The sequence below is a fragment of the Lepisosteus platostomus genome, chromosome 8, assembly GCF_059453375.1.
Source record: "Lepisosteus platostomus isolate fLepPlt1 chromosome 8, fLepPlt1.hap1, whole genome shotgun sequence".
NCBI classification, from domain to species: Eukaryota; Metazoa; Chordata; class Actinopteri; order Semionotiformes; family Lepisosteidae; genus Lepisosteus; species Lepisosteus platostomus.
The window spans coordinates 20,417,061-20,435,249 of NC_142618.1; the positions used below are offsets into that span (position 1 = coordinate 20,417,061).

At 39.4% G+C, this 18,189-nt stretch overlaps 1 protein-coding gene across 1 annotated transcript; it reads right to left on the reverse strand.

Moving 5' to 3' along the window:
- Positions 1 to 3,039: 3,039 nt before the first annotated feature.
- On the reverse strand, positions 3,040 to 16,535 carry map3k8 (mitogen-activated protein kinase kinase kinase 8). Its single transcript, XM_088642830.1, has 8 exons — positions 15,775 to 16,535; positions 14,577 to 14,920; positions 12,246 to 12,416; positions 9,709 to 9,970; positions 7,985 to 8,091; positions 7,013 to 7,165; positions 4,936 to 5,182; positions 3,040 to 3,948 (listed from the first exon to the last, which is right to left on the reverse strand). Exons 2-8 carry the CDS (start codon positions 14,895 to 14,897, stop codon positions 3,821 to 3,823), a joined length of 1,389 nt encoding a protein of 462 aa, XP_088498956.1. The 5' UTR covers positions 14,898 to 14,920; positions 15,775 to 16,535; the 3' UTR covers positions 3,040 to 3,820.
- Between the last annotated feature and the right edge of the window lie 1,654 nt (positions 16,536 to 18,189).

Below are 18,189 nucleotides of genomic sequence, written 5' to 3' on the forward strand. Positions count from 1 at the left end.
AGTATAGATTTAGAAGAAGTAAAGAAGTATGTTAGACCAAATATCTAAGAAGTATGTTAAACTATGGTTTCCCAGACTAAAGAAATGCAATTATTATTACCATCATCATCAGAACATCACCAGAACAGTGGTTTGTGTCCCTTTAACGTTCCTAAAAAAATCTTTCAAAATACAGCAGTAACACACTGTGGCGTACCAGCTGAAAACTCTTGAGTTTCTTTAATAAAGCATGTTTTTAAGGGCACAGTGGTACAGCCAATTTTAACAGTTCCTTCATCACAAGTGATTTCAATGTTATTGTTTTTTTGCATGTTTTGTGTTTGCATGTACTGTACTGTATGCCTTAAACTTATTTCGTGTGAGCTACTCTGTGTAGGACGGTTTCTTTTTTAATCCCCCACTTTCTATCCCTCAGGAAGTCGATCAACAGGGTGTAAATGGCCTGACTGATTTGCACATGCATATAAAAACAAATCCATGCTTTAAGCAAGCTGAGTCAAGATTCCTGTATGCAGTGGTAAAGAGAAGGAATATGTGTGAATGCACAGAAGGTAATAATTTATCATACTAGAGGGGGCTGCTCCGAGACATTTGTTCTAATTACAGGTTAATTGCAGGTTCCATTTCTCCTTCATTCTGTTTCCCTGAGTCTGTTTAGAAAAGACAAATCCTGTGATTGAGGCAACCTTGCCTTCTAAAATGAGCAAGTGATTTAAAACTGGAAGACTTGAATGACCTTGGCCCCTCACTTGTCTTTAAATTGGAATCTTCACGTTGTGAAATTTGTAAAGAGATACAACCTTCAACTCGGTAGGATGCCACTGTTTCATAACAACACTTCTTATTCTAATGCGAAAGCCACATGTGTCAAAACACCTTTCCAGTTTTCTTCCCACAGATGAATCAAGGAGGAGGTGGAGAGAATGGAATGATAATTCTGTTTTCCATTCAAGGTGATCTTTTTTCATATAGCCATGGAGATTCTGTTTACAGATCGCGAACTTTGCTCTGTCCATTGAGATCTGCACTCTTCTTTATTCGCATATTAACTACATTTTCAAAAACAAATTCTACATTCAGCAGAATGTCAGCAATGCCAGTTTGTGTTTTTCATTTAATGTATATATTACATGATTACACCATGTTACAAGGTCGATATTGAAAAATTTAGACAAATTAAATAAAAACAAATACTTGTATCCTTGTTTCATATACAACATGAATCAAAGTCTAATATATTTTAAGTTTATATGAACTCGAAGTCAAGTTATTTTAAAAGTTTTATTTTCTTGTTGTGTAGGATGTGGCAAATGTGAAGGAATGACACTTCAGTGCATGCAGTATCAAAGCACTGATCGGTTAAAGCATTTGACTCCCTTGTTTCTGAAGCCCAAGCTCTCTCGTCATATTTCTTTTCCAGCTATTTTGTTCTCATTATGCAAAATACTGTGCATTTTAAGCTCTATTTAAACGACAAGAATATCTTAAAGTTAAACTTGTCCCAACATGTTAAGAAAACATCACAAATGCAAAGCAAAGTCTAAGAGCAGAGAAAAGTTGTCTGTTTTTACCACTAAAGTCATGAAATAAAGGACAGAGTTGGGAATTATTCATGCAATGAGATAACATTTGCATAACATTACTCAGTAGTGAAGAAAAAAAGGATCTAAGTTTTTATCTGTAGTGCCAGTTGATATAAAGCTTTAGGCTAACATAATACAGTACGTATACCATTCTATTAACTGAAACTGAACTAGGAAAATTAACTTCCTCTTTAAATAAATTTCCCCTTTATTAGCAGATAACAGCTCAGAGAACACTCAGTATCAACTTAGCAGCATCATCGGTAGTCAGGCTAAGACTAATAGGGAAAAAACTACAAACAGATTTGGAGATTTGGAAACTCAGCCAAAACTACAGACAAAAGATTTGGAAACTTAACCATGTTTTAAATGTGTGATGCATTCAAAACTTGAAAAGAAGAAAACCAGGAGAAAACCAGCTATAGGAGGAAAAGATGATTACTCTTCTAAAAAATTAAGACACACAAATAAACACAATAATAGAAAACTGGGCAAAACACATTTATAATATAATTCTTAATAACTTCAGTTAAATATTTTATTAGAAATACAATTATAATAGATATTAAAGGATTTATTATATATAATTTTGTGTGCTCTCTCACTTGTAACATGGATATACTTTATATTTCTGCAACCCTCACCTGGATAATCAGCTTTTGATAATAGATGGATCTACAAATGTGGACAGCGTGCAATTAGATATTTATGTACAATATATTTTGACACTGTTCAGAATTAGGGAAACAGATTCTTACATCGTATGCGTGCCTGTGATATAGAGCTACTGTAGTTTTCTTTTTACTTTAAGCTGCAGACAGATCAGTCATGCTACCGAGATCTTTTATTCTGGTGTCCGATCACCGTTCAAGTGAAAAACAGCTGCTCATTCTGAAACATTCTGAAAAGTAATTGTGTCTCTATGGAAAGGGTGTGAATAGGCACCGTATATAATGATTTTCATCCTAATTCACAAATTGAATTATAGCCATAAGCGAACACCCCCACTTTTATGAAAAGCACTGTGGCTTTCACTATTAATGACCAAATAGACAGGACACTTTCTATTTAACATCTCATCCCAGAGTCCTACAGCACAGATGTTCCCCTTAACCATACTCGGACATTCTTTTGTACATTGTAGTCCAGAAGGAAGAGCTCCACCTATTGGTCCTCTAATATTACTTACAGCTGCAACCTGTTTTTTCTTGGGCAGTTCCTATCCCAGCACTGTCCAGGTTCTGCCTAGCTTTGCCTCTGAGATGTGACTGGAGCAGGCTACAAGGTAGTAATGCTGGTGTCAGACAGTTTTTTGTAAAGATTTGGGAATATTCTCGTCGTCAAAGTTATCGAAACATGCCCACTTGTGAAAGAGGAAAAACAGGACGGAAATGCTACTTTTTATTATGTATTTGTAGCTCACTAAAATACAAAGTAAAAAAAAACTCTGCCCAGATGATGTTACAAAAGAATCTTTAATCTTTAACATTTATCTATGTCACAAGCACAAATCCCAAACATGTAAAGGATTAATATTTTCATCTCATTGGATGTACACTGAAAGCTACACAGCCAGTACACTCTGTTATTACACAAACCTATTGCATGGTAAACAGTTTTAGGCAACCTGCACAGCAAATACAAAAGTGTCTCTTCCATAGGAACAAATACGCAAACACAAGCTAACCTTGTATTTAGAAGCAATATAAAGAGGCAGATCATTGTTTGCCTAGGTGATAGGCAGTGAATCAGCATGAATCATTTCTATTAGAAACATAATATTTGATATGTACACATCACACGAGAATTATCTACCGATATCCCCAAGCATTGCTAGTACCTCTGAAACAGTATTCGCTGACAATAGCTACATTTTTTATAGTGCACTATTCCGTGTTTAAAAGTTTATAGGCTTATTGATTTTATATGTATTACATCACATTATACAATGCATAACGCTGTCTTAATGCCTAGAAGCGTCCTCAAATGCTGTTATATGAGAACGTCCCTCAGAACCATGGGTCCAGCTTGTTCACCGTGGGTGCATGGCTGAGCTTGGACACGGGGCTACATTCCACTCAGCTGTCCCTCAAGCACAGGGTCAGGCCTTTCCAAGGCACTGACTCCACAAGTCACCCCAGTAAATGTTCTGGGCCCCTGTCGAATTCTAATCGATTGGCACCTCCCGCGTTCCTCATGAACAGGCCTTCCTGCGCTGGAGGGCCGGTGTCTGCGAGCTAGCCATACTCAGAAGCTGGGGGCCCTCTTACTATGTTGTAGTAGTCTGCTAGGGCACCCAGGTCAATATACAGAGATCCCTTTCTCTTCAGGTGTATAGAGTCTTCATTGCTGCATATAGATGAGTCTAAAAAAAAAAATAATTATGATTTAGTGTCCGAAGCATAGATATAAGACCATTGCTCTATGTTAAGTATGAAACCAGCCCAGTCAAATGCGTAATATACCAGTCATTTCTTTCAAATATCCCAGAGGGTAGATTGTTCTTCCCTTCACCCCCTCCTCCAGACATGCACATACTGCAGAGGATCAAGAACCCAGCTTTGTGATTAAAATTAACCAGAGACAGAACATTCATTGGGTTTTATTTGTCATTTCATTACTAAAGCAGCATGACGGAAAGTGTCACTCATAACCTCAGCAGACGTCACTCGGAAGGGACGTGGAGTAACAAACGTTAGGGCAAATTACGTTGGTCAAGCTGCTGTTTCCCAGGCAGTGGCTGACACCTTTCTACACACCTGCCCGGGATGTCCCACAAAGTGAGACATAACATCCCAAATCAAGCACGGTGTAAAATCAACACCGTCACACGGTGGATCTGGAGTGAGAGTGCTGATGGTTAAACCTGCTGACCTGCACGCCTGCTTTTCATACTTCAGAACAGATAGTAAGATTATTTGTGTGGCTGTTTCTTATATCTAACTACACACATCGAATTGGAGTCTTTCTTCAAAGGTGGTCCCCCAGGCAGAAAAGGTTGACAGTCCTGCTCTGGACCACTGAATGATACATCCGATCGCGCAAAGTGAAATAAGGCTGAATTTAATTCGATCCAATCTCCTCAAATGTGACGTACAACCAAAGACAGCTTGTGGAATGAAATATATTCAGGAGGAGCTTGGAACTGGGACCCAGGAGGAAGATTTACAGTTGCCAAGACTAGCAGAGAACAGTACCCGGAATGATTATGTCATCTTCCTTTAGAACCGTTTGTTCAAAATTTCTCACAAGCGCTATAACCAGCTGGAATTCAGTCATCTCGTGAAACCCACGGGACGGCCCCCCCTGGCCTGGAGGAGGAGCAGCGGCGCAGAGGGAGGGGTGGACGTACCCTGGGTGGAGTCGGCCACCTGGCTCTGCTGGCGCAGCATGGGGTGCGTCCCCTCCCACAGGGCGGAGTCCAGGCTCCAGCAGCGCGGCTGATCCGCCCGCGGGGGGTTAACGGCCTCGTCCCGCAGCAGCTCGGCGGCCGAGCGCCGCTGCTTGGGGTTTCTCTCCAGGGCCCCCTCCAGGAACCTCCGCATGGGCGCGCTGCAGTCCTCGGCAATGTCCTCCAGCGGCGGAGCCTGCTTGTGGATCTGCCCGGGGGAGAAAAAAACGAGAGGGGCGTGCCATCAGGGCTGGAAAGCACGAGAAGGGTTATAGAAACGAGAGGAGGCCATTTGGCCCACCTGGCCTGCTGGGCAGTTGGTGCGTAATGGAACAAGTAAAGGTTGATTCCCTGCTGAAAAGAGAAGAAAGGAAACACAACGTTTCAGCTGTGGAGCCTTCTTTGCGTGTGTGCAGAAAGACAGCCGAAACCAAAATTATCCTGAAACTAGGATCACTCCTTCCCCCTTCTCTCAACAACTCATTTCCTTCTAATCCTCTCTTTTCATTTGCAGGTTTTGAGATCACACCTCTTTTCACCTCTCGACTTCGCACCACCTGAGTGCCCACGCTGCCTCCCCCCTGCTCCCGCCTCCTCTCCTCTCTCCCGGCTTTTGTTCTCCTGACCTATACTATATCAGCTGCTGACTTCTCTCTCTCTCTCACAGCTGACGAAGACTCCACAGCCAAAACGTCTTCTCTTTTCAGCATGAAAAAACCTTTACTTGTTCCTTTGCAGCCTATACATGCTGACGCAGCTACGTACTGGAACAGCTAGCGCTTAATGGATCCAAGGATCTCGCCCAGCTGTTTCTTGACAGAAACCAGGGTAATGGGTTCAACAGCATGACTGGGTAGCTTGTTCAATACTACCACAACACTTTGGGTCAGACAGTGACTCCTGTTCTTGGGTTTAAAAGCTTTCAAAAGCACAACCCAGGGAAATCTGTCAGCAACCCACTTGTGTAGGGAGTTTCTGGCCCTCCTAAAATACGCAGTGGAAACATCTACAGTATCTAAGTCCCATTTTATTTCTGTTCCCTTTTGTTTTAAGCTATTATGGGATGGGAGCCACACAATATTTTTTTTTCCTTTCCGTTAAAGTCATAAGAAAAACCACAATAAATCAAGCGCACACAGGATTTAACAAAGAAACATTTCAAGTTTACATCGTCCTGTTCACCTCACAATTAATTTGTTGCATTAAAGCACTTCCTATTTTCTGCATGCACACAACTGAAAGCAGTAATGGAAAACCACAGTTTCAAAATAGTGGTATTTTTGGTTTCAGTAACTTGAAAAAGCAGAACCAGCTGTCTGAGAATGTACTGAAAGTGGAGATGGGTAACAGGATTTGAGAAAAATAATGAAAAAAAAAACATTTAGAAAGAATGATTTTAGACCTCTGGCCTCAGTTCACAAAATCTATACTACTGTGTTATTTACTGTTACCTTTAGAATGCATTCTTAAAAAAACTGCAAACGAATGAAAAGGGGCATGGTTTTGTTACAACAAAACACTAAATAAACCAGAGGGTAATGACTTGTGAACAGGAATTGAAATTATATTTTTTCAATTTTTCTCAGCTTCTTTTTTTTGAAGAAAAATTAACACCCCCTACCCAGCCACAGCAAAGTGAAGAGAGAATATTTTTTATTATGGAAACAGCTTAACAAAAACAAAACATGACCAAAACGCTACACTTGCAGCAGGCACAAGATTGTATCTCCACCTTACGATGGAACGTACACACTAAGTGTGCAAAGGTGTTGATTGCAACATGTGCAGAGAAATAAAATGAGACAGTCTACTGAAATGACTGAGGCACATGAAGATGGCTACAGAAAGAAAAAGCACAAACACTCTGATTATCGTGAAATACTAACTTCTGGATTACAGCAGGATTACAGACATTAACCTGGCAGGAACATAGCCTTCATACTGTGTATGTGTCTGCATTACTGGTGCACATCAAATCAGGCATTCATGCATTCAATCTAACAAAACACAGAAAAACAAAAATACTAACAAGACTTACTATATAGAGATAGGAGTGATAGGCAGAAGGAGGGTATCTCTTCACCCAGGGAGGGCTGCCTGTCTGCATGTGAATGACCGTGGCGCCCAGGCTGTAAATGTCGGCCTTCGTTGTGTGACCTCTGCAGAGAACCACCTCGGGGCTCATGTACATCTGCAAAAACAATGCCCAGTCTATCAGCTGGCAGAGCTCCTTCCACAGGAAACCTTCTTTTTATCCATTTCGAACTCGAACGTGAACCCCAAAGCAGTCTTCAGTCCTTCTTTCAATACAATTAAAACAGCACCCACCACCACCAATTGCTATAATGTCAAGGCAGAAACATTATTCAACCCCAAAAATCTCTCTCCCCTTGGCAGTTACACACAACGCTCTTTCTCTCTCCAAGACTTCCCATTAAAACATGTCAGACGTCTTGCTATTAACACCCAGACACCTGGTCACCACTGCTGCCATTCATTTGAGTGGACAAAGACATCTATGGCAAAGTCGGTAGAGAGGAGAGCTAGCGTATTTAAACCATTAAAACCTCTCTGACCCATTCATTGGCATCAATCCATAGAAATGAGGGGAAAAAGAAGGTGGAAATAAACTTCATATCTCAGCATAAACTCTTGTAAACACTGACCATTTAGGCCTTGTGCAAGGACAGGGTACAAAACATTACAAACAGACAAACTATTCAACATACTGTAGTCATATAGTAACCTACATCTTTTTATTACACTTTGCTTAAAAACATTAATATTACAATAATGATTTCTTTATGTCCCTTTACATTTTAGAGATATACATTTATTACTAATCAGTTTAACCACATAAAAACACCCAGCGGATATCCAGCAGATGAATCACCTCAGAGGTGACTGCCATTCTCAGCCTTTAAAAGCCCTGACTGTAAATGACTCAGAGCAGCTTTCTTCCTGGTTTCTTCCAGCTACTGAAGCCACATTGTCAAACAGCACCCCTTACCTCAGTCCCGCGAAGATCCCTTGGAATGTAGACATCTTCCCTCATTTGGACAGTGAGGCCAAAATCCACCAGAACAGCTTTGGTTGACATCAGCACTATATTGCTGGCTGTAATGGAAACAGGAAAAACAGAGGTCAGACCGAGCTCTCCAGTAATGGAATTTCAATCAAACTGACATTTCACAGCGGTGCACAGCAGTAGTTTAAAAAGAGAACTCAGTTGCACAGTCTGTACAGTATGTTTCAGAGTGGTAAGGCAACTGAACTCTGAATATCTTTTAAACAATACTGTTAGCTCAGCACACGTTGAAAAATATTTGTAATTGTCCACTACTAAAGCAACGTGCCTGTTATTAAATTATTTCCTTGCATACAGAATGCAGCTGCAGTATCAGGGCAAACAACATCACAAGAATAACCACAGATCCTTCATTCAAATTCAAAGATTTGAATGTAGACACTATTGTAAAAAAAAAACTCCTTAAGAGTGAACATGCCCAAGGGAAGAATATAAAACAAAGTACTTTAAAGAATGAGCCACAGACATGAAAAAAAACCATCACCACCCTCAGTCACATGCTATAACTAATATTTCAGTGTTCTCATTTCATTGAAGCTCATCTGGAATTTCCAGAAGCCAGCAAGTCTACATTCCAGCACTACACAGTACATTTTTATCTTCTGACAAAAGGAAGGAAGCATGAGACTCAAACCACTGATTTCCAGCATCAGGGAGTGTAGCATTACTACATTTACAATAATTATTGCTGAACTTTTCTTACTGACCTCTGTCAATAAATTACCAAGCTCTACTGGCCTTAATTGGCTTCAACTTTTTAAAGCATGTGTTGATACAGCTTTACTATTAACACATGTGGTATGGATCTGAGCCAGATTGATTTCATTTTCTGTTCAGCAGTGTTTCAAAAAGAAAAGTTTATTTTTTATCTGACTTAATCAAGGTGGTACAATCTAAATGTATGTCATCTCTTCTACCTCACAATAGCAAATATTCGCACACAGAGATTACAGTGAGAGCTTCAATGGAACTGGTAGAGGTTAATTCCATCATGATAAAGTATTTAAAAAAGAAAACAAAAGTCTCAGTAGTGGAGCTTGCTGCATGTGTTCTACCACAATGTTTCAACTACTTGATGTGTGCAATGCCTGAAGAAGATACTGTTTTTGAAACACTGTGCATTTTCTTTTCTATTTATATTCTATTGTGGAATTGACCTCTATTCGTTTCACATACAATGTTGTCTTCCATTATTTGGATCAACTAAAAAAACTGCACTTAAATAACAGACTACGGCACTTTTGGATATCTGCATACTGTATTTCCTCATATAACCAATCAACAGAAATGTAAAATAATATGACCAAGTCTTGTGCAAAAGTGCCAATTATATAATGAATTTGACACACACCATTAAATCCTTAAATCTTCCCATTACTAATTTATTCCATCCGACTTCTGATTTTGAAAAATGATTACTCTTCTGGTAAAACTGTTTAAAATAATACTGATATTTGCCCATTCATAAAAAATCAGAGATGGTAGTATACTGTACGTATATGCATCATATGCATTTATTAAACCTTCAGAGTCATGTAAGAGAAGTACTGTGTTTTGTTCGGATCAGATTCACAGAACATGAATCTGATCATGTTCTCGATGATCTTGATGGGCTTTGATGAAATCGGACCGACACGACAGCTTACGTTTAATGTCGTGGTGAATAACACTCTTGGAATGCAAATACTCCAGGGCCTTCAGAACTTGCTTGGTGACCCAGATGATCTCAAATTCCCTCATGGGGCCACAGCTCTCCAGCTTCTCCAGTACGGAGCCCCCCTCTCCCGCTTCCATGAAGAGGTGAATCGTCTGGTCCCAAAGCAGGGCTCCGTAAAGCTCGGCAATGTTCTCATGCCGGAAGCAGGCCTGGATTTCCACATCCGCTGGCTTAAAGTGCTCCACGGGAATCTAGAAGACACAGAGCACAGGGAAAGACTTGCCGTCACCGAATTAAGAAGAGATTTCTGCACAAGTTATTATCTACACAGGTTGCCCTTCGGGAAATCACCATCCCCAGTCTCCCTTCCAACCCACCCACTATACTTTCAGAAGCGTTTTTCCCTTTCCAGGACTTTCGGTTTCCTTTCAGAGCACGCTTGCCAAATCTCTGCTTGGAAAGTACACTTCTGTATTTTTTTGTTTCACATCACAAAGAAAAAAAAAGAACAGAAAACAGTTACCTGGTAAAGTCATTTAAAAAATAATATGGTGAATACATATCTTGTATAGCTTAATTATTCATGAGATGCGGCATTAATTCCAAGATTGCACATGGGTCAAAATAGAAATGTACCTCTTATCCATTACACACTACTGGCAAAACAAAACTATTATAATGTGTGTCATCTGCAGTAAGGATAGACCTATTTTTCCTTTCATTTTCAGGGCTTTGCTGGTATTTACCATATTACATTCAAGTGATTTTTTAACTGATGAAACAAGAAGAAATGCTTATGAAGTCAGTTTAACCCTCATCCCCTTGTGTTAGGAATTAGAAAGCAGTAGAGTGCATTTCACGGAAACCCCACCCTCTGCTGCTTTCATGAAAAAAAAAGATTATGTTTTCTGACTAAATAAAGAATAACTGCATGTGTATGAACTTAAACACTTTGGACAGCTCCCTGTAACTTCCATATTGCTCCAATGTTTTGTTTGTCTGCGTCAATGAACTATAAAGGATATTATGTAGAGTGTAAGTACTAACTGGACTCATGTAGTAGAGCTGGGCAGACAGATAATACAGGCATACTGACACACCACATTCAGGGTGAAGTTATACACCTAAAGTCATACAACAACAGAATCACTGAATGGTGTTTTCATTTTCAGAACCTCTGGAATACTACTGATATCTTACAATACATACAAGTACAGGGTACTTCAGTGTGTTTATGCTTAACGCAATGGTAGAATGAGCTCCGACTGCAGTTTAGAAATCCTGATATTAGGCTATCAGTTATCTGTAGCATTGGAAATTATACCTTTTTTCCCCTCCCTATATCACAACATGAATTAATCTGCAGCTGTTCCTTTATAATCACTGCTCATTTCTACTGTTTGTTGAAGGGAGTTTCTGTTGAGCTTCCTGAGTGGTTAAGTACATTAGTTTCAGTTTGCAGTCTTGTTTTAGGCATTTACGGTGCTTTCCACATCCCATTGCTTTGCTCAAAATCTTTGATCAAAATCTCTCATCTCACTGTTTTTAAAAGTTCATGTGCATTGGTCACTATCCATCTCCAGACCAAGGCTACACCTGAATGTGCTCTACCAAACCTAGAAAAATTCACTTTTAACTTAGGTCAAACGCATTAGTGAACTCCAAATGCTAGAAAAAAAAACATTTTTTCCAGTTTGCAGCACAAATAAAATTAGAAGATACTACACTAACTATAGTTCTCTTTATTCAGTAAATTTTCATTAAACGTTATAATCCATTTTTGGGTTAGCTAGCTGTTTTATTTCAAAATATATTTATATTCAGATGGTACAGTGGCACAGTGGTTGGCATTGCTGCCTAGATTCAAATCCTGGACTGCTATGCGTGTGGAGTTTGCATGTTCTCCCATGTTTGTGTGGGTATCCTCTATGAGCTCCAGTTTCCTCCCACAGTTCAAAATATAATGGTAGGTTTACTGGCTTCTGCTAAATTTGGCTGTGGTGTGAGAGTGTGTGTTTCTGTGTCTGTGTTCCTGTGATGGTTTGTTGTCCCATCCAGGATGTTTGTATTCATTATATGAAAAACTTACTAAACATTAGCATGCATCTACTAAAACCTAAAATATTCCTTGAATTATTTTTCCAGCAAGTCAAGCCTATGACGAAACCGAAGAAGATGGTTTTGTATACTGTATAATGTATAATGTGTAGCTGAGATTCATATGGGTTTTGTCTACCCCACAGAAGAACTATTTTGACAAAACAAGGATGCTAGTCTCACAGCAAGTGGTGAATGTGAACAGTAACAAGCACTCTAGTTATAAAAGCCTCTACAGATTGCACCTTCAACTGACTCGTGCTTATTGCACAAGACTGCTAAAGAAAACTGTTTTGCAACTGTCAGACTGAAGCACAGCTTGGCTTACTTCCACACACAAGGCAAAGTTACAGTTACCCTAAATGGCACTTTTTCATTCTTTTTTGTGCATGAGCAGTCTGGGTGGCACTGATTCAGGTCTTCACTTACAAGTTTACATGCCATTCGCTTTCTGGTTTCTGTGTCCTGAGCCAGATGGACTTTCCCAAAAGATCCCTTGGGGATGTGCCCTGAGCCAGGGCTCCTGTAGGTCAGTTTCCAGGGAAACAGGAGCACGTCAGAGTCAAAACGATAGCGCCCATCTTTCACCACCATGTCTTCCTGCAAATAACCACAAAAACTGCTTTCACAGGACCGAAGACGTCGCGTTTGCAAACCTTTGACATAGTGTCTCTCACCGCAGCTTCTCGGAAACTGTTCTAATATGCCGTCTGGTATGCCACATGTAACGGTAAATGAAAACAAAATGTATCCGGGATTACAGCAGAAATAAGTGATGCCTATTTCATCTTTGGTTGACATTTTTTTTTGTGCAGTTTTGATTTATGAGAATTGAAAAGCTGCTTTGTATGTAATAATCTCAACTATTCAACTGTGCACGTCATTGCACTTTCATTCCAAGCTTTCCTAATTGCAGCACACTACAGGCTTAACACATCTAGCGCCTTGTGAGAAGAACATCTTTTCTTCATTTGAAAACCCAAGCACATCAAGAATAAGCCATTACACCACAGTACCAAAAAAAAAACAGATGTTTGAACAGATGTTATACATTTTGCACTTCCAGGCACTTTATCTGCAAACAAGCAGTAAGTATTTGTTCCTTGACATCCCAAACTAAGTGTATTATTGTATCTTTTAGCCCTATCAATGAAATAATGTTGCTTGCTTTGAGTCTCCGAGTAAAAAAAGGAACAATATGAAAGCAATAAGTAAACAAATAAATTAAATGACCCCACCATGTTAGCAAAAGTAAAGTATGAAAAGAAAGGCAAAAAGGCATATGAATCATGTAGTTATTCAATCTGATAATATTCATCGTGCCACATTTTATGCAATACAAAATCATACATTAAGTCATCTTTATCATTTAATTTAAAGCTTCTGATACTGTGACTCGATTAGCCCTTCTTAAAAGTTGAATAATATTGGTTATCTAATAAAAATTCCCCTTGCACAGTTTAAAAACTGTGTGCAGTATGTAAAATCTGGCAGATCTGTTTGCAATTACTTTCCAGCCTTTTCCAATTACTCAGGGGGTTCCAGAAGGCTCTTCCTGGTCCCTATGTGTTTCATCTCGATTAGTAAAATTACTGTATAAAAGTTACCTGGTGCCTGCACACTTGCCTCTAAACCAACAACACCAACATATTCAATCAGATCCGCTCTATCATCTGCAGTGAATGGCCAGTTTCCTGTATGATTTTGTATTGCATAAAATGTGGCACGATGAATATTATCAGATTGAATAACTACATGATTCATATGCATTTTTGCCTTTCTTTTCATACTCCACCTTTGCTTACATGGTGGGGTCATTTAATTTATTTGTTTACTTATTTCTTTCAGATAGTTCCTTTTTTACTCTGAGACTCAAAGCAAGCAACATTATTTCATTGATAGGGCTAAAAGATGCAATCATACACTTAGTTTTGGACATCAAGGAACAATTACTGCTTGTTTGGAAGTTTTACATTTCTGGCATTCGATAGAAATAATTTGAACTAGTCCTGATAACTTTTGTTCCATTTAAAGTCAAATTAAGAGTTGTTGTCAATACTGGTTTATAAATATCTGGGGATTTAAATGCGTAAAGCATCAATTTTCATAACTCATATGAATACATTACAATCTAAAGCCTAGACATAATTTCCCTTATCACAACAACTTTTGCTTTACGCGTTCCTCTGGTTGGAGTTGGACCATCTGTACTCCTCTCCTTGGATGATTGTTTGCCTACTGAAAGGCCACTGAATCTGCAATCCACCATAACATTTATCACATTCATTCTCTGATAGATTCACCATCTCTCCAAACCAGGAGAAACGCTTAATCGATTTAAGTTACAGACCTTTTACAGGGAAACCCCCTTCTTATCTTTATAACATACTGTACTGCAATTCTCTGTACCATCCTGCAATGTAAGAAGTTTATCAAACGGAACCTCCTAAGTGCAATTCGTGTACTATATTTGGGCACAAGGCATCGACTGGAACAATCTGCAGTGTAAACAAGCTCTCCACCTTTGTACTCAAGGGTTTTTTAGTTGTATGGATATATCTTTTCAACCTGACAACTGCACTTGTTGACACTGAAAAGTCCTGTTGGTTCACTGTATGTCCTGTTGTTTTGTTTGCATTTTTGTAATTGCTCTTTTCTGCCTTCAACTGCTTTGTCTTCCGTGCGACAATGACGCTAATGTCTGGGTCACGATGTCATTGGCGACGCTGTTGTACGGCCTCACCTGTTTAAACAACGTACCTTGTTTAATAGCACGCCCGCCTCTTGTGACTGGTGCTTGAAAACAGCCGGTGGTGTATTAGAAACCCGGTTAGCAAACGTCAGAAGGTCTGCGACTGTTCCATATCTGACTCTTTCCACCAGAAGGTTGTCTTTATTATCTTCTGGTACCAAAGAATCCACAATTTCCCCGTTTTCGTCCATTTCCTCTTGGGCGAGGCTCTCTTCAAACAATTCTGCTCCTTCGTCGGGATAAAAGGTCCCCATAACGCTGATAAAATCCTCCAAATTCATGTGAGCTAATAAAAGTCTTATCCCTTCATTTTCATTCACGTACTCCATAGTGATGCTTTTCTCCACTGTGCCTGAAATGAAACATTTGTGAAACGATTAGTGGGGTTAGCGGAGTGGAGATGTGATTCCATGGTCTGTACACAACCTGTTTGGGAGAATGAACTGTACAGCATACCGAAATAAAGAATGGTGAACACGCGATGAAACTAACGCATTTTCCTTGCAAAGCAAAGGGGATTTCACGAACATCCCTGTGAGGGAACCCCCAGGTAACCCACCCACGCAATCTTCTCATTACACGGCGGGACGCTTTCAAACTTATTCTCCACCTTATGAGCAAACCCCATTCGCCTATTCTACTATATGTTCACAGATAACTTCAAAGTAGCATACGGGGGGAGTCTGTAGCAATTATGAGCTAGTAATTTCAAACCAGTTGACCTCGATCTCCTAAGATTCTGCCGCTTCTTTAAGCATGCAGTGTGCGACAGCAGAAAAGCGTTGCACTCGTTAAGTGTGTTAACTGTCATTCACGGACAAAAACATATAAACTACAACAGCCGCCACCTCGATCGTGCGAAAAGCAAGTGTTTTAACAAAATAATGTTGTTCTACAGTCAATATATGAAAAACTACCCCCATTCGAGCAGTACACCGAAAGGTTAACGCTTATTAATCCCAAAGCGATCCACAATGAGGCTTCCCTGTCAATTCTTGAAACCCTAATTTCCAAAGGTGAATGCTCTCTAACGTGAAGTATTTTCAAGCAAAGTCAGTGTGATATTACTAAGGTATGGACAGTAGCACAATAATGTTATGAATCACAACATAACGAGAAAAACCGATTCAATTCATGGTGTATTATTTTACAACATTTACACTAAACATAAATGGAAAAAAAACGTTAGGATTTAAACGTACTTACCCAGAGCAACAGTTACGTTTTAAACCTTTTGAAGTCTACATCGCAGCAGGGTTGCCTTTAGTCCAGCGAGCCGTCATCCAAATTGAGTTTAATCAGCAGCTGCTCGCACGACGTACTGTATTTGATACAGCGGGGGAGGTTCCGAAAATAGAGGAAGTGCAGTGGTTTTGTAGAGGAACGATACAAAATATCGTGCCCTGCTCTTGATCGAATAACCAGTCTTTTAAAAAGTGACCATTTTACGCTTTTGACGTATAGAGAAAAGATTCAAGCGTGTTGAACGATGTTGCTTGATGCCGTGAAAACAGCTTGATCGGAAAATCCCTAGTTGAAGCACATCCTCGCACTCGTAATTATCCGCGTTACATTTTCATCACGAAAGGGGAATGTCGTTTTCATTGAGATTTATTTTTCTTTTTAAAAACGTATTAGTTTTTTGTTTCCCAGACCACAAAATAAATCGTAGTGTCTGAAAAGCATGTTTGACGGCTGCCCGGAGGCTTTTCAGTGTAGTATATTGGTGTTAGCAAGCAGTCACCACAGCAATGATAGCGACTGAATCAAAACAACACTTTTATGGTGTAGCTACACGAGAAACTTTTAAAAGCTTTCAAGACGATTTTTAAATGTAGCTTGTAAATGCCATGTGTTGCTCTGAATTCACCACAAGGATAAGACAAGTAAATGTTAGCCGCTCTGTTTACGTCAATGGTACAGTGTTGAGAAATGTTTCCTCTGGTTTATAAGAACCCCACCTACTCCGAGACCTCCACTGGACAGGAACTTTCCGTTTCATGCGTTTTTGCGCGTCGACCTTTTGAAAGTTAAAAAAAACGACATGACGTACGGTTTGTGGACTGTGTACAAAAGACTGAGCACGCTGCGAATTAAATTGTAGCAGGAGCTGGCAACTAATTCAACCACTACTGTTTTTTTTTGTTTAAAAAGAGTGTACAGCCCTTGCAAACAAATCCGGATAATTCGTTTTTTTCCCACGTTTTAATACATACCCTTTTTGTAATTGGATTTAAGTTACATTTGCCACTCACCTTCAAATTTCCAAGTGCAACATTCCTACAGTATCTACAAGTAAAGCGTGAAATGTCTGGGGCTGACTGGCACCAACTCAACCACCGTGGGTTTTCTTCCAGTTAAGGTGCACAAAACAAACCCGTTTTAAGTGTGTTCAACACACAATTACCAGTTATTGAAAAATTTGCCTCAGCTATCCTAATTGTGTGTGTGATTGTGTTGTATAACAACAACATAACATTTTATGTTTGTTTTAATAGGCTGTCCTTAATATACTGTATCATACACCGTATTTAACGATTTTATCTACGTATGCCGAATACTTCGAAAAACTGTTGTTGTATGTAAATCTCCCTCTTTAGGATAGAAAAAAACTTTAAAAACGCAAATGAAATAAGAAACTTTGTATTTTGTATCTCTGACCTTTATATCCATTCAGACACACACAATACCTATGCTGTTAGCTTGCCAGCTCAAATAACTATCACAAAATCTGTTCTCCACAGAGCTGTGGAATGCGGTCCGCATACAAATACAGTACCGAGTGGTGGAGAATATATTTCCATGAGCAACAACAGAGAACACCCAGAGGAGTGCCCAACAGATAGTACGTCCTAAAACAGCATTGTGTACCATCTGATCACCAATATTGATGTTGGTGTGTTTGCTATGACACACTGATCCACAACTTTCACTTAGAAAAAGGAAACTACCTTTATAAGTATCTTTTATTCAATACACAGTACATTTCTTGGCCAGCCTCTTTTTTTCAACAGCACTGTTTGTGTTGTCATCTAAAAATAGGCTATGGCTCCTCACCACGGAATAAATAGCTATTAAAATATGTTTGTTTTAACAAGCTCCTAAATGTTCTTCCCAGTGGGAAGCACACCTTGACTCAAGAGCAACACCTGGCCAGATGTGCTATTAAAATGAAGACCGTGTTCTTTTCTATAGTCCCATCTTCTTTGTTTTAGAATTCAGTTCAATATACTAAAATAGACTTTAAATACTTTAGCAAGTAATATTTTTTGGAGACTTTTTTAATTAAAAAATACTTGACACTCCTACCCTTAACATCACATCAGAACCTCCCCATCGATCTTGGCAAGGTGTCGAGATCAAGGTTCCTCAATGACGAATTGTGTGTAAGGTCTTGCAGAGACAATGTCTTACTGGCTGAGAACCCCCCATAGACTGGGCATTGCTTTGCGTATTAGATCCTGTCTGTATTGTTCTTTTCTTGATTCACACCAGACTTGACATATAAGAGGTTAAATCTTCATAAGTGACGAATCATTTTTTTTCACTCATGTGGTGATTAAGTGTTAATTCAGTTGTCATAGTCACAGTCACTCATTACACCAAAACCAAAATGACACC

What these genes read in the sequence shown, in the direction of transcription:
- map3k8 (XM_088642830.1), bottom strand. Translation starts at nt 14,897, where the DNA reads ATGGAGTACGTGAATGAAAATGAAGGGATAAGACTTTTATTAGCTCAC. An exon ending in TATTCACCACGACATTAAAC is followed by an intron (nt 8,092 to 9,708) that starts GTAAGCTGTCGT and finishes TTTCCATTACAG; the next exon opens with CCAGCAATATAGTGCTGATG. An exon ending in GGTGGCCGACTCCACCCAGG is followed by an intron (nt 3,949 to 4,935) that starts GTACGTCCACCC and finishes TTTTTTTTTTAG; the next exon opens with ACTCATCTATATGCAGCAAT.